General features: G+C 45.1%; 1 protein-coding gene across 18 annotated transcripts in view; it reads right to left on the bottom strand.

Moving 5' to 3' along the window:
• DEPDC5 (DEP domain containing 5, GATOR1 subcomplex subunit) overlaps positions 1 to 16,865 on the bottom strand; it is a 156,102-nt gene that overhangs the window by 130,404 nt on the left and 8,833 nt on the right. For all 18 annotated transcript variants that reach the window (XM_063603422.1, XM_063603421.1, XM_034948731.3 and 15 more), the window contains exons 5-8: positions 13,645 to 13,730; positions 12,041 to 12,124; positions 9,845 to 9,894; positions 578 to 647 (exon numbers count right to left, since the gene is read on the bottom strand). In XM_063603422.1, the coding sequence (XP_063459492.1) occupies positions 578 to 647; positions 9,845 to 9,894; positions 12,041 to 12,124; positions 13,645 to 13,730 (290 nt within the window). The remainder of the gene's footprint in view (positions 1 to 577; positions 648 to 9,844; positions 9,895 to 12,040; positions 12,125 to 13,644; positions 13,731 to 16,865) is intronic.

Here is a 16,865-nt window from a genome sequence, read left to right as displayed (position 1 = left end):
CTTCATGTTTATGACATGATCTTCCATGGGGCTTAACTTTTGCTATGTATGAGTAGGCATGGCATAATGCAGGCCAGATACTCTAGCTCTCTGTTTGACATTAAACAGACCCCTTCAGAAGAAAATGAAGATCAACTCCAAACTGGAGAAATCCAACTGTAAAACAGTTTCGGGAGAACTTGATATTACATGTGGGCAAAGAGTAGCAGTCAAGAGCTTAGCAGATTTTTGTTTGTTTGTGTTTTTTGTTTGTTTTTGAGATGGGGTCTTGCTCTGTTGCCCAGGCTGGAGTGCAGTGATGCAATCATGACCCACTGCAGCTTCGAACTCCTAGGATCCCGGTAATTCTTCCACCTCAGCTTCCTGAATAGCTGGGACCAGAGGCACCCATCACCATGCCTGGCTAATTTTTGTACAGGTGGGTCTCTCCATGTTGCCCAGGCTTGTCTTGAACTCCTGGGATAAAGCAATCTGCCCACCTTGGTGTCCTGCCCCGCCCTTGTTTTATTTTTGATTTTAGGACTTAGCCATAATGGTATGGAGAGATAAAACCAAAAAAGCATTTTATAAATCTTACCCTGGTATCTTCACTGATGTAACCACACATGACCTTCTCATTCTTAACCCACAGTTCACCAGCCTGTGCTCTGAAAGAATACACACACAAGTTATTACAAGTCTTACATGAAACCAATACATGCCTGGTGCAATAGCTCACGCCTGTAATCCCAGCACTTTGGGAAGCCAAGGCGGGCGAATTACCTGAGGTCAGGACTTCGAGACCAGCCTGGACAACATGGTGAAACCCCATCTATACTAAAAATCCAAAATTTAGCCGGGCATGGTGACACATGCCTGTAATCCCAGCTACTCAGGAGGCTAAGGCAGGAGAACCGCTTGAAGTCACGAGGCAGAGGTTGTAGTGAGCCAACATCATGCCACTGCACTCCATCCTAGGCAAGAGAGTGAGATTCCGTCTCAAAAAATAAAAATAAAACAAACCAAAAAGAAATAGGGGCAACTTCAGGTGGCTCTGCTATTTATACTCAGATGACCTAACTGGTTACAGATTTCCAGAGAACTCCGTGAACAGATTATCCAATATAAAGAACTCTCATACTATACTGAATATGAACAGGGGCTCTTAATCTGGGAGTCCACATATAGGTCTAAAGAAGGGCTTCTTGGCCGGGCGTGGTGGCTCACGCCTGTAATCCCAGCACTTTGGGAGGCCACGGAGGGCAGATCACGAGGTCAGGAGTTCGAGATCAGCCTGACCAACATGGTGAAATGATGTCTCTACTAAAAAAAAAAAAAAATTTAGCTGGGCGTGGTGGCATGCGCCTGTAATCTCAGCTACTCAGGACGCTGAGGCAGGAGAATCACTTGAACCCAGGAGGTGGAAGTTGCAGTGAGCTGAGATCGTGCCACTGCACTCCAGCCTGGGCGACAGAGCGAGACTGTCTCAAAAAAAAAAAAAAACTTAGGGCCAGGTGCAGTGGTTCATGCCTGTAATCCCAACACGTTGAGAGGCTGAGGCGGGTGAATCACCTGAGGTCAGGAGTTCGAGACCACCCTGGCCAACATAGCGAAACCCCATCCCTACTAAAAATACAAAAATTAGCTGGGCATGGTGGCACCTATAGACCCAGCTACTTAGGGAGGCTTAAGCAGGAGAATCGTTTGAACCCAGGAGGCGGAGGTTTCAGTGAGCCGAGATCGCACCACTGCACTCCAGCCTGGGCAACAGAGCGAGACCCTGTCTCAAAAAAAAAATAATAGTAATTAATTAATAGCAACTTGGGATTACATTTTTGGGATTGATGTGTTTTCCTCCATGCATTTTTGAGGGCAAGAAGTAGATAGTACGAGAATGGGTGCAGTGGCTCATGCCTGTAATCCCAGCACTTTGGGAGGCCAAGGCAGGTGGATCACCTGAGGTCAGGAGTTCAAGACCAGCCTGGCCAATATGGTGAAACCCCCTCTCTACTAAAAATACAAAAAATTAAATGGGCATGGTGGTGGGCACCTATAATCTCAGCTTCTTAGGAAGCTGAGGCAGAATCGCTTGAACCCCGGAGGCAGAGATTGCAGTGAGCCAAGATCGTGTCATTGCACTCCAGCCTGGGCAACAAGAGCACAACTCAGCCTCAGAAAAAAAAAAAAAAAAGTGAATAGTACAGTAGAAAAAGTAAAGCATGGCTTTCAGACCTGACCAGCCTGAAGAGAAACTGGTCTAGGCAAGAATCCCAGCTGAGTGTCACTTACTACGTGAATGGCCATAGTAAATTCATGAGGTTCAGTGGCATTATCTTTAAAAATGAGACAATGGGCTGGGCACGGTGACTCACACCTATAATCGCAACACTTTGGAAGGCCAAGGTTGGCAGATTGCTTGAGCCCAGGAGCTTGAGACCAGCCTAGGTAGCATAGTGAGACCCTGTCGCTATAAAAAATACAAAAAATTAGGCAGGTATGGTGGCACATGCTGTAGTCCCAACTACCTAGGAGGCTGAGGTAGGAGGATCGCTTGGGCCTCACAGGTCAAGGCTGTAGTGAGCTGTGATCGCACCACTGCACTCGTCTGGGCAACAGAGTGAGACTGTTGCAAAAAACAAAACAAAAAAACAAACAAAACAAAAGAGACAATGAAGCCTACGCCTTACAGAGCTGCTTTTGCTTTTTTTTTTTTTTTTTTTTTTTGAGATGTAGTCTCGCTCTGTTGCCCAGTCTGGAGTGCAGTGGCGCGATCTCGGCTCACTGCAACCTCTGACTCCCTGGTTCAAGCGATTCTCCTGCCTCAGCCTCCCGAGTAGCTGGGATTACAGGCACGTGCCACCATGCCCAGCTAATTTTTTATATTTTTAGTAGAGGCGAGGTTTCACCATGTTGGCCAGGCTGGTCTCGAACTCCTGACCTTGTGATCCGCCCGCCTTGGCCTCCCAAACTGCTGGGTTTACAGGTGTGAGCCACTGCGCCCAGCCTTCTACAGAGCTGTTTTCAAATTAAACCAGATAATGTGGGGAAACTGTTCAGGACAGTGTGAGGATAGGGCGTGCTCAATTAGTTTACTAGCAAGAACTAGAACTACAGCAGGTATTAACACAAAATGCTATCCTGGAGAGAAAGTGGTAGCTGTTAGCTGAGCACCGTGTAATCAATCATCCCTCAACCAACCACCTCAAGCCCTTATCTTCTACCAATTTCACTCTTTCTCCCAACCTACCTCACCTAAGCAATCAGTCCTCATAAAAAAGGAAGACAAAGGCCAGGTGCAGTGGCTCACACCTGTAATCCCAACACTTTGGGAGGCCGAGGTGGGTGGATCATGAAGTCAGGAGTTTGACACCAGCCTGGCCAACATGGTGAAACCCTGTCTCTACTAAAAACACAAAAATTAGCCAGGCGTGGTGGCGGGCGCCTGTAATCCCAGCTACTCGGGAGGCTGAGGCAGGAAAATTGCTTGAACCTGGGAGGCAGAGGTTGCAATGAGCTCAGATCGCACCATTGCACTCCAGCCTGGGCAACAAGAGTAAAACTCTGTCTCAAAAAAAAAAAAAGGAAGGAAGACAAAATCAGATAAAAGCCAGGAAAATGCTGTGTACCATGAGTCATAGTTCAGGCTACCTAGGAAATGCTGGACAATCAATCAATCCCTCCGGGTCTACCCCATGCCAAAATGAAGAAGGCTGGACCAGGCCCATGGCTTATACCAAGTGGGATGCTTTTTCATACTCCTTTGCCCAGTTACATCTGTGAATGAACAAGTGTCACAAGCCTGACCTCAGAAGAGACTTGTATTTCTTTAATATTATAATAAGGAGGTCAGGCACGGTGGCTCATGCCTGTAATCCTAGCACCTTGGGAGGCCGAGGTGGGTGGATCACGAGGTCAAGAGATCGAGATCATCCTGGCCAACGTGGTGAAACCCCGTATCTACTATCTTGCTATGTTGCCCAGGGTGGCCTCAAATTCTTAGGCTTGAGCGATTCTCCCACCTCAGACTCCCAAGTAGGTGAAACTACAGGCACAAGCAGCCACACCCAGCTAATTTTTTTGTATTTTTAGTAAAGACGGGGTTTCACCATGTTGTCTAGGCTGGTCTTGAACTCCCAGACTCAAGCAATCTGCCCACTTAAGCCTCCCAAAGTGCTGGGATTACAGGCATGAGCCACCGCACCCAGCCAGCTCTGCTTATAATCGTCAGAACCCCACATTCACAGGACCTCTAAAACAAGCTTGGTGTGGCCGGAGGTGGTGGTTCACGCCTGTAATCCCATCACTTTGGGAGGCCAAGGCAGGCAGATTACCTGAGGTCGGGAGTTCGAGACCAGCCTGAAAAACATGGTGAAACCCCATCTCTACTAAAAACACAAAATTAGCCAGGCATGGTGGTGTGTGCCTGTGATCCCAGCTACTTGAGAGGCTGAGGCAGGAGAATTGCTTGAGCCTGGGAGGCAGAAGTTGCAGAGCCAAGATCACGCCACTGCACTCCAGCCTAGGTGACAGAGTGAGACTCGTCTCAAAAAAAAAAAAAAAGTTACAATGTGATCCAACAGGCTAGGGTTAACATTTTTTAAAAGCAAAATGTTAGTCAATAGGAGACAAGATTTTGCTACTATATATATATATTTTTCGTTGTTGTTGTTGTTTTGTTTTGTTTTTTTGAGACGGGGTTTCGTTCTTGTTGCCCAGGGTGGAGTGCAATGGCACGATCTCGGCTCACCACAACCTCTGCCTCCCAGGTTCAAGCAATTCTCCTGCCTCAGCCTCCCGAGTAGCTGGGATTACAGGAGCCTGCCATCATGCCCAGCTAATTTTGTATTTTTAGTAGAGACAGGGTTTCACCATGTTCGCCAGGCTGGTCACGAACTCCTGACCTCAGGTAATCCACCCACCTTGGCCTCCCAAAGTGCTGGGATTACAGGCATGAGCCACCACACTCGGCTCATGTGTTCTTAACTATGTAACTATTACCAGATTGAAAGTTAAATTGCAGGGAAATTATTTGACCATTTATAATGACTTTAACTATACAAATGACTATACTTTATTTTTCTCATAGGAGGCCCAAAGCATCCTTTTTCTCAGGCATTCACAAAGTCAGCAAAAGAAAGTAACCTTTGAGATCCAGTGTAGACATACTGTAAGTCTTCTGGAGAAAAGATAGAAGACTGTAGTTTACATTTAACCAAGCCTGAGCCAAATATCAGGACAGATCTTTAAAAGTCTAAAAGAGGCCAGCTGCGGTGGCTCATACCTGTAATCCCAGCACTCTAGGGGGCTGAGCCAAGAGGATCGTTTGAGCCCAGGAGTTGGAAACCAGCCTGAGGAACATAGTGAGACCCTGTCTCTACCAAAATGAAACAAAAACAAAAACAAAAAAAGAGCCAGGCATGCTGGCACGCACTTGTAGTCCTAGCTACTCAGGAGGCTGAGGTGGGAGTATTGCTTGGGCCTAGGAGGTTGAGGCTGTAGTGAGGCATGATGGCATAACCGCATTCCAGCCTGGGCGATAGAGGAAGCCCGTCTCAGAAATAAATATATAAAAATAAAGTTAAAAAGTGACAATCTGTCAGGGTTTTCTTTTCTCCATCTAGAACTGTGTGTATGAGGGTATTTACATAGAGAAACAAAGAACTTAAAATAGAGATCAGCCGGGCGTGGTGACTTACAACTGTAATCTCATCACTTTTGGAGGCCAACGTGTGCAGATCACTTGAGGCCAGGAGTTCGACACCAGCCTGGCCAACATGGCGAGACCCCGTGTCTACTAAAAAAAAAAAATTAGCCGGGCATAGTGGTGCATTCCTGTAGTCCCAGCTATTCAGGAGGCTGAGGTAGGAGAATCACTTGAAACCAGGAGGCAGAGGTTGCAGTGGGGAGATATGATGCTACTACACTCCAGCCTAGGCAACAGAGAAAGACTCTGTCTCAGAAATAATATATATAATATATATATAATTTAAAAATAAAAGAGGAAGCAATAGAAAAAAAATGAGAGAGATCTGAATAGGTTTCCAAACCGAGGCTGGCAAACTACATACAGCCTTCAAGCCAATTCTCGCCTGTCTCCTGTTTTCATATGGCCCATAGCTAAGAATGGCTGTTACATTTTTAAATAGTCGAAACACACAGAATATGCAATAGACCTGAGATCTATTGCTACTCACAAAGTCTAAAATATTTATTAACTGGTCCTTGACAGAAGAATATTCTAAACCAACTACTCCATTTTGCAGATGTGAAGACTAAGGGTTTACTGAAGTTACCCAACATCACTCGAACCACTCATCACAGTGATGGCTAAACTTTTTTTCTGGCTCTGCAGATACAGATCCAGGCTTCCTGACCCTGGATACCCATCCAGTAGAGATCTGCTGATACTGGAGGCATAAACCTAGGTTACATTTTTTGTGCTGCTTGAGATTTAGTCACTTCTTGGGTTGTGCTTTAGTTGCTTGGATGTTTTAAAGAACACTGACCCGCTAACAAATTTTTGTTTGTTTTCAAAGTTGGGATCTCACTCTGTTGCCCAGGCTGGAGTACAATAATGCAATAATAGCTCACTGCAGCCTCGACCTGTGCTTCAGTGCTCCTCCCACCTGTTTCCCAAGTACCTCAAACTAGAGGAGCCCTGACACCAACCCCCGTTCTTTTTTTTTATTGTTACTTTAGCCAGAGTCTGACTCTGTCACCCAGGCTAGAGGGCAGCAGAATGATCAAGGCTCACTACAGCCTTGAACCTCCCTGGATTTAGGTGATCCTTCCACCTCAGCCTCCCAAGTAACTGGGACTACAAGCGCCACCATGACCAGCTAATTTTTGTATTTTTTTTGTAGGGAAGGGGTTTCAGCATATTGCCAGGTTGGTCTTGAACTCCCAGGCTCAAGCAAACTACCCACCTCAGCCTTCCAAAGTGCTGGGATTAGAGGCATGAGCCACTGCACCTAGCCATAATTTTGTGTGTGTGTGTGTGTGTGTGTGTGTGTGTGACGGAGTCTTGCTCTGTCACCAGGCTAGAGTGCAGTGGTGTGATCTCGGCTCACTGCAACCTCTGACTCCCTGGTTCAAGCGATTCTCCTGCCTCAGCCTCCCGAGTAGCTGCGACTACAGGCACAGGCCACCACACCCAGCTGATTTTTGTATTTTTAGTAGAGATGGGGTTTCACCATGTTACCCAGGATGGTCTTGATCTCCTGATCTCGTGATCTGCCTGCCTCAGCCTCCCAAAGTGCTGGGATTACAGGTGTGAGCTACCACGTCCAGCAATTTTTTAAAAATTACTATTTCTGTAGAGATGAGGTCTTACTATGTTGTCCAGGCTGGTCTTGAACTCCTGGCCTCAAGTGATCCTCACGCCATAGCCATTTTACCTGGCTCCCCCCAACAAGTTTCAAAATACCCTTTTTGGGACAAAAAATGAAGCCTTTATCCTTTCTTTCTTTTTAGGATCAGTATTTCATTCTGGTCAAATAGACCTAGTTGATGATGAAAATTATTTACAGAAGGATTCTGGCTAATAAATGTAGAAGGGATGACTGAATTAAAAAATCACCAAAAAAAGGAAAGAAAATCACCATCTTACAACAATCCTCAATGGATGAAACCATTAGGTGAAAAGTTGATGGGGGCTGGGTGCGGTGGCTCAACGCCTATAATCCCAGCGCTTTGGGAGGCTGAGGAGGCGGGATCACCTGAGATCAGGAGTTTGAGACCAGCCTGGCCAACATGGTGAAACCCCATCTCCACTGAAAATACAAAAATTAGCTGGGCATGGTGGCACGTGCCTGTAGTTCAGGAGACCCAGGCAGAATAATTGCTTGAACCTGGGAGGTGGAGGTTGCAGTGAGACAAGATCACACCACTGCACTCCAGCCTGGGCGACAGAGTGAGACTTTGTCTCAAAAAAAAAAAAAAAAAGTAGATGGGGATCTTTATAACGAGGGACTACACTGCACCCTGTGACCCCACTGAACAAGCTTAGGATCACCATAAGTCAGTTAACAAGACAAATATGCCGGGTGAGGTAGCTCACACCTGTAATCCCAGCACTTTGGGAGTCCAAGGTGGGCAGATCACGAGGTCAGGAGTTCGAGACCAGCCTGACCAACATGGTGAAACTCCGTCTCTACTAAAAATTCAAAAAAAAAAAAAAAAATTAGCTAGGTGTGGTGGTGGGTAACTGTAATTCCAGCAACTCACGAGGCTGAGGCAGGATAATTGCTTGAAATCAGGAGGTAGAGGCTGCAGTCAGCCAAGGTCCCACCACTGCGCTCCAGCCTGGGTGACAGAGCAAGACTCTGTCTCAGAAAAAAAAAAAACAAAAAAACAAGACATAAATATGATTGTGTGTACACAGTAAATTTCAGGAAAGAAACAAGTTGTTTCTGGGGAGAGGAATGTATATTTCATGAGATATCTTTCTGAATTATTTGAATGCTTAATTATGTGCATGTTGTACTTTTTTTTTTTTTTGAGACAGTCTCACTCTGTCACCCAGGCTGCAGTGCAGTGGCATGATAATGTCTCACTGCAGCCCCAACCTCCCAGGGCTCAGGCGATCCTCCCACCTCAGCCTCCTGAGTAGCTGGGAGTACAGTCGCACACCACCATGTCTGGCTGTTTTTTTCTTTTTTTCTTTTTTTTTTAGAGACTATTTGTCATGTGGCCCAAGCTGGTCTTGAACTCCTGGGGCTCAAGCACACTCAGCCCACCTTGGCCTCTCAAAGTGCTGAGATTACAGGTGTGAGCCACCGCACCTGAAATACTTTCTGAATTTTTTTTTTTGAGGCAGGGTCTTGCTCTGTCATCCAGGCTGGAGTGTAGTGGTGTGATCCCAGCTCACTGCAGCCTCTACCTCCCAGGCTCAAGCGATCCTCCCACCTCTCAGCCTCCCGGGTAGCTGGATTACAGGCGTGTGTCACCACACCCAGCTAATTTTTGTATTTTTTTGTAGAAATGGGGTCTCACTATGTTGCCCAGGCTGGTCTTCAACTCCTGGGCTCAAGCAACAATCTACCCACCTCAGCATCCCAAAGTGTTGGGATTACAAGTGTGAGCCACCACACCCAGCCACTTTTTGAATTTAAAGGGGATTTCACAAAGTCTCTTTTTTCTTCACAAACTAAAATATAGAAATAGTTTTAATAAATCAAGAGTACAGCAATATAGTTAAAAAGGTAACAAATCAGGAGCCAATGTGCCAGTCATTTTATGTTTCTAAACCTGTTTCCTAACTTGTAAAATGAGAAAGTATGATTCAATACGTGCATCTAGGGTTTTTCCAGTTGTAAAATTATGAGTCTCTATCTCCTTTTTTTTTTCTACTTCCTTTTTTACAGAATGCCAGGGGGCTTCATCAACTTTTTCCATTAATAAGCCTCAAACTACTATAGTGCATTTTGTGGTTTGTTTGAGCTACAACAATCTAACTTCTTTTTTTTTTGAGACGGAGTTTTGCTCTGTCGTCCAGGCTGGAGTGCAGTGGCGTGATCTCAGCTCACTGCAAGCTCTGCCTCCCGGGTTCACGCCATTCTCCTGCCTCAGCCTCCCAAGTAGCTGCGACTACAGGCGCCCGCCACCACGCCCAGCTAATTTTTTGTATTTTTAGTAGAGACGTGGTTTCACCGTGTTAGCCAGTATGGTCCTGATCTCCTGACCTCGTGATCCGCCCACCTCGGCCTCCCAAAGTGCTAGGATTACAGGCGTGAGCCACTGTGGCCAGCCAACAATCTAACATTTTATACTTTTACACATTTTATTATATGGACATCCATATGCCTCCACTGCTTTATGTAGCCCAGTTACTGCACAGATAAGGCAAGAGTGATGTAATACCTACCTGATGCCAGCAAACTCCACCTTCTGGGTGATATAGGCACATGTGCTGACCTAAGAGGAGAGGGAGAGAGGGGTAGAGAGAGGGAGGGAGGGAGAGAGGGTGAGAAAGAGAGAGAGATTGATTAACATATTAAGGCCATGAAAAATCACAAACAAGAACTCCTAGCTTTCTAATCTCTTCTACCAACCCAAAGTTGAACTAGCTTGTGAGTAATAGATTTACCCCACAGGAAAACCTGTTAGGGTAGGTATGACAGTAGGTGCTTAAAGAGTTTGGCAAGTATAGATAATAGCAAAGACCAGGTGGATGATAAATGACCAGCTTTACAAATATCCTCATCTTCACATGTTTACATACATATCTGCATTTATATACTCATTTAAATATTGTGTTGTTTCTCATTTTATCTCTCACTTTAGAAAATGGAACCCTCAACAAATAAAAATTAAGCAGATTTTTCCTGAAAATATACCCTGTATGGAAATTCTACCTATAATTTGTGGTTACATAGTATACAAAAACTTCATTTCTTTTGATTAGTGTCAAAATGGAAAAAAAAACCTCAAACGAGAATTTTCAGAACCAGTTCATAATTCTGATGAACTAATCTTTTCAAGTTGAAATGTTCATTAAAAAATTAATACATGTGGGTGTGGTGTACTGTTTGGGTAATGGGTGCATCAAAATCTCACGAATCACCATTAAAGAACTTACTCATATAACCAAACACCACCTGTTCCCCAGTAACACGGAAATAAAAAAAAAATTTAAAAAAAGAAACAATTAAAATATAATAAAAATATTTTTATTAAAAAAATGGGGCCAGGTGCACTGGCTCACACCTGTAATCCCAGCACTTTGGGAGGCCGAGATGGGAAGATCACAAGGTCAGGAGATCAAGACCATCCTGGCTAACATGGTGAAACCCTGTCTCTACTAAAACTACAAAAAATTAGCCGGGTGTGGTGGCGGGCGCCTGTAATCCCAGCTACTCGGGAGGCTGAGGCAGAAGAATGGGTGAACCTGGGAGGCGGAGCTTGCAGTGAGCAGAAATCGCACCACTGCACTCCAGCCTGGGTGACAGAGAGAGAGTCTGTCTCAAAAAAAATAAACAAATGAATAATTAAAAAATGGGCCGGGCACGGTGCCTTACACCTATAATCCTAGCACTTTGGGGGGCCAAGGTGGGCGGATCACCTGAGGTCAGGAGTTCAAGACCAGCCTGGCCAACATGGTGAAACCCCCACCTCTACTAAAAATACAAAAAAAAAGCTGGGCGCGGTGGCTCACGCCTGTAATCCCAGCACTGTGGGAGGCCGAGGCGGGCAGATTGCCTGAGGTCTGGAGTTCGAGACCAGCCTGACCAACATGGAGAAACCCCATCTCTACTAAAAACACAAAATTAGCCAGGTGCGGTGGTGCATGCCCGTAATCCCAGCTACTCCGGAGGCTGAGGCAGGAGAATCGCTTGAACCAGGAAGGCAGAGGTTGTGGTGAGCCGAGATCATGCCATTGCACTCCAGCCTGGGCAACAAGAAACTCCGTCTCAAAAAAAAAAATTAGCCGGGCATGGTGGTGGGTGCCTGTAATTCCAGCTACTTGGGAGGCTGAGGCAGGAGAATCGCTTGAACCCAGACGACAGACGTTACAGTAAGCCAAGATCCCACCATTTCACTCCAGCCTGGGAGAAAGAGCGAAACTCCATCTCAGAAAAATAAAAAAAAACAATGAATACATGTGGAAAACAGGAAGAGGGTACAGCAAAAAGCAGTGTGATCTGGAAGCCACAGGATCTGGGTTTTGGCCAAGAGTCAACTTACTATCTAGCCTTGGGCAATTACCTAACTTCTCAATCTCAGTTTCTACCTCTATAAATTAGGGATAATAAATACCTGTCCATGAGGAGATGTGAGGAGCAAATGGGATAAAGTGAAAACCTGAAAACTATGGTTCTATTCCAATGTAAAATACAGTATAACTTCCTATCTAAACCAAAAATGCTGAGTAAAAATCTGTAACAGTAAACAAAAGATAAAAAAAACAGTGAAAAGAGAATGGAAGAACACACAAGATGTTGACAATAATTGTCTGTAGATGCTGAAATCAGAAACGATTTTATATTCTTCTCCCATAATAAACAGGGATTATTCATATAATGGAAAAAGTAACAGACTTTCAAAAAAAATCACATCTTACCAAACTTTTCTTTAGTCGCCACATATCCCCACGGCCAATGTACTGATCCTTAAAAGTTAATTCCACTAGGTCAAGGGTCACATCCTAAAAGGAATAATCAAATGATATCTCTGACATTACTTTGCCACACTTTATAGTCAGAAGGTAATGCCCACTTACCATGGAAAAAAACTTACTGCAAAAAAGAAAACTACTGGAAGACCATTCAGTAGCAGAACTCTGATAAACAGAATTATATCCTGCCAAAGCACACTTTTCAGTATAGTTGGTAAATCTACAACTGATCCTATAGCCGCTGTAGCACATTGAGTGTGATGGGTAGTCGGGGACTCATTCTGTATTTTAGTCTGGATTCTGGCACACAAACATGACACTGACCTATGCACTTTTTTCCCTATTAATGTCAATAGTACTTTCTGGACAATAATTTTTATCTATTATAACATCACTTCTTGAAGAAAAATGAGAATACATTTTAAAATGTTAGTATTTTAATAGAAAGTTTTACATATAGTTTCACATACAGAAAATGGTTAGGACAAGCTTCAAGAAAAGTGGTGGTGGGTTTTAAATGCAACCTACATACTGCCTACATTCTAAATGACACGTAGGCTACTTATTTATTTAGTTATTATTATTTTTTGAGACAGGATATTGCTGTTGCCCAGGCTGGAGTGCAGTGGCACGATCTCAGCTCACTCACTGCAGCCTCCGCCTCCTGGGCTCAAGTGACTCTCATGCCTCAGCCTCCCGAGTAGATGGGACTACGGGGGTGCGCCACCACACCCAGCTAAGTTTTGTATTTTTAGTAGAGACAGGGTTTCACCATGTTTCCCAGGCTGGTCTCAAACTCCTGACCTCAAGTCATCCGCCTGCCTTGGCCTCCCAAAGTGCTGGGATTACAGGCATGGGCCACCACCCATGGCCTACATGTTTAGTTTTACAAGACAAGGTCTTGTTCTGTTGCCCAGGCTGAAGTGCAATAGGGCACAAGCAATCCTCCTGTTGCAGCCTTTCACGTAGTTGGAACTACAGGCATATACAATACACCCAGCTAATCTTTTAGAAAAGTTTTAGTAGGCAGGACGCGGTAGCTCCCACCTGTAATCCCAGCACTCTGGGAGGCCGAGGCAGGTGGATCACCTGAGGTGAGGAGTTCAAGAACAGCCTGGCCAATATGGTGAAACCCCGTCTCTACAAAAATACAAAAATTAGCTGGGTGCGGTGGTACGGGCTTGTAATCCTAGCTACTCAGGAGGCTGAGGCAGGAGAATGGCTTGAACCTGGGAGGCACCAGTTGCAGTGAGCCGAGATCGCACCACTGCACTCCAGCCTGGGCAACAGTGACACTCCATTTCAAAAAAAAAAAGAAAAGTTTTAATAAAGACAAGGTCTAACTATGCTGCTCAGGCTGGTCTTGAACTCCTGGCCTCAAGCGATCCTCCTGTCTTAGCCTCCTGATGTACTGAAATTACCACACCTAGCAGGCCACACATTTAATAGTCTAACACTACACTTAAGTAACCCATTGTTTCCTTAGTAATCTAACCTTGAGGAAGGGTGCTTATTCCAAAAAGATATTCAAGTACAAAACAAAGACATACCTTAGGGTCTACGACATTAACATAGACATCCTGATAAGGTCTCAGCCGGAACACTTGAGTCACAGTCTGGTCCACACTGATAGTTTCTAAAACAGAAACAATATCTGGCTCAGATAACATATTTTGAAAAAGCAGATCCCTATATTCTAATCTATAAACACTCAACTCAGTAAGCAACACAATTGATCATCTGACACGGGCAACACACAGTCTCTTCCTTTCAGGAGCTTAGAATTTAAACAATTCTCTGCTTTTTTAGGCGAAATAAGACCAGAGCCTAAGCAATCAACAAAAATGGAGAGAAAAAGGGAGAAGGGAGGGAAAATAAAGAATTTAAGAAGGAAGAGGCTGGGTATGGTGGCTAACACCTGTAATCCCAGCACTTTGGGAGATCTAGGCAGGAAGATCACCTGAGGTCAGGAGTTCGAGACCAGCCTGGCCAACATGCTGAAACCCTGTCTCTACTAAAAACACAAAAATTAGCCAGGCATGATGGTGGGCGTCTGTAATCCAAGCTACTTGGGAGGCTGAGGCATACAAATCTCTTGAACCCCAGAGACAGAGGTTGTAGCGAGCTGAGATCGTACCACTGCACTCCAACCCGGGTGACAGAATGAGACTCTGTCTCAATAAATAAATAAATTAAATAAGAAGGAAGACAAGAAAGTTCAAAGACCTGTAAAACTCCAGAAGAGAAAGGAGATCTTCTCTTTGGAATGAAGTTATCAGTGGTAAAGAAGAAACAAATTTTTCAATGAGCCCTTAAGTCTGGTAAGAAACGTAACAGGGGGCAGGAGATAAGGGGAAGGTATGAAGGTCATTCTTAGGATTAAGGTTTTATAGAATTCTTTTAAAATCTTTAAATTGGCTGCATGTGGTGGCTCAGCAGATCATGAGGTCAGGAGTTCAAGACCAGCCTGACCAACATGGTGAAACCCCGCCTCTACTAAAAATACAAAAAAAATTTAGCCAGGTGTGGTGGCGCACACCTGTAGTCCCAGCTACTCAGGAGGCAGAGGCAGGAGAATTGCTTGAACTCAGGAGGTGGAAGTTGCAGTGAGCCAAAATCACACCACTGCACTCCAGCCTGGGCGACAGAGGGATACTCCATCTCAAAATAACATAACATAACATAACAAACATAACATAACATAACACCACATAACATAACAATAAAAATGAAAACTTTAAATTTTTTTTTACTGCTCCTTGCAGAGCAGGGATAACCCATAGGCAGTGTAACCAGAGTAGCCAGGTTTTATAGAATGTTTTCTCCTCAAATTGAAACATTGAATTGTTAAATATGAGTGGACAGCCAGGCATGGTGGCTCATGCCTGTAATCCTAGCACTTTAGGAGGCCAAGGCATGAGGACTGCTTGGGCCCAGGAGTTCAAGACCAGCCTGAGCAAAAATTAAAAAAAAAAAAAAAAAAAAGAATTAGCCAGGCATGATCCTGTGGGCTGGGCGTCTGGGGTCTTAGCTACTCGGGAGGCGGAGGTGGGAGATGGAGAATCATTTGCACCCAGGGAGGTTGAGGCTGCAGTGAGCCGTGACTGCACCACTGCACTCCAGTCTGGACAACAGAGAGAGGCCCTGTCTGAAAGGGAAAAAGAAAAAAAAAAAAGGCAGGGGCAATGGTGCAGTGGCTCACGCCTGTAATCCCAGGACTTTGGGAGGTTGAGGCAGGCAGATCACCTTGGGTGAGGAATTTGAGACCAGCCTGGCCAACATGTTGAAACCCCATCTCTACTAAATATATAAAAATTAGGCCGGGCATGGTGGCTCATGTCTGTAATCCCAGCACTTTGGGAGGCGGAGGAGGGCAGATCACGAGGTCAGCAGTTCGAGACTAGCCTGGCCAACATAGTGAAACCCTGTCTCCACTAAAAATACAAAAATTAGCCGGGTGTGGTGGCATGCACCTGTAGTCCCAGCTACTGAGGAGGCTGAGGCAGGAGAATCCCTTGAATCCAGGAGGCGGAGGTTGCAGTGAGCTGAGACCATGTCATTGCGTTCCAGCCTGGGTGACAGAGTGAGACTCCATCTCAAAAAAATAAAAATATAAATATAAAAATTAGCCAGGCATGGTGGTGCATGCCTGTAGTCCTAACTACCTGGGAGGCTGAGGCAGGAGAATTACTTGAACCCAGGAGGCGCAGGTTGCAGTGAGCCAAGATCGTGAGACTGCACTCCAGACTCCAGCCTGGGCAACAGAGTGAGACTCCATCTCTTTAAAAAAAAAAAAAAGAAAAGAAAGAGTGGGTGACATCAAAGCCCTTTATTTTATTTATTTATTTATTTAGAGACAGAGTTTTGTTCTTGTTGCCCAGGCTGGAGTGCAATGGCGTGATCTCAGCTCACCACAACTTCTGCCTCCCAGATTCAAGCAATTCTCCTGCCTCAGCTTCCCGAGTAGCTGGGATTACAGGCATGCGCCACAATGCCTGGCTAATTTTATATTTTTAGTAGAGACGGGGTTTTACCATGTTGGTCAGGCTGGTCTCAAACTCCTGACCTCGGGTGATCCACCTACTTCAGCCTCCCAAAGTGTTGGGATTACAGGCGTCAGCCACTGCACCCAGCCATCAAAGCCCTTTAGAGCAACCCAGAATTTTGTTTTTTTCTCTTAAGAACTATTTAAAAGAGTATCTTATTTACTTTCAATTAACATTTTGGTTCCTTGAACAGCATGGCATAGCCATTAGAGGGAAAAAGAAAGGGTCTGAATCCAGAATAAGTAAGCAGGAATCACTGCTTCTGGCTACGCCTAGACTGTATAGTCAGGCAGATAATAAACTTCCTCACTCACTCAAGAGTTGTTGGGAAGATAATGTTAGATTACACAAAGCTCCCAGGACAGTGCCTTGCACATGTGGTGGGCAATCATCAATATATATTTCTTCCTCCCCAATCCCTACTCACCCAGAGTAGGCATTTAACAAATAGTTTGTGAAAAAATGGGACAGATGTGGTGGATCACACCTGCAATCTTAGCACTTTGGGAGGTCAAGGTGTGAGGAACTCCACTTGAGGCCAGGAGTTCAAGACCAACCTGGGCAACAGGCAGGTTGTGTATTTTTTTTTTTTTTTTTTTTTTTGAGACGGAGTCTCGCTCGGTCGCCCAGGCTGGAGTGCAGTGGCGTGACCTCGGCTCACTGCAACCTCCGCCTCCCGGGTTCAAGTAATTATCCTGCCTCGGCCTCCAGAGTAGCTAGGATTA

This window comes from Pan paniscus, chromosome 23, assembly GCF_029289425.2.
Source record: "Pan paniscus chromosome 23, NHGRI_mPanPan1-v2.0_pri, whole genome shotgun sequence".
NCBI lineage: Eukaryota > Metazoa > Chordata > Mammalia > Primates > Hominidae > Pan > Pan paniscus.
This window is presented reverse-complemented; position numbering and strand designations above follow the sequence as displayed.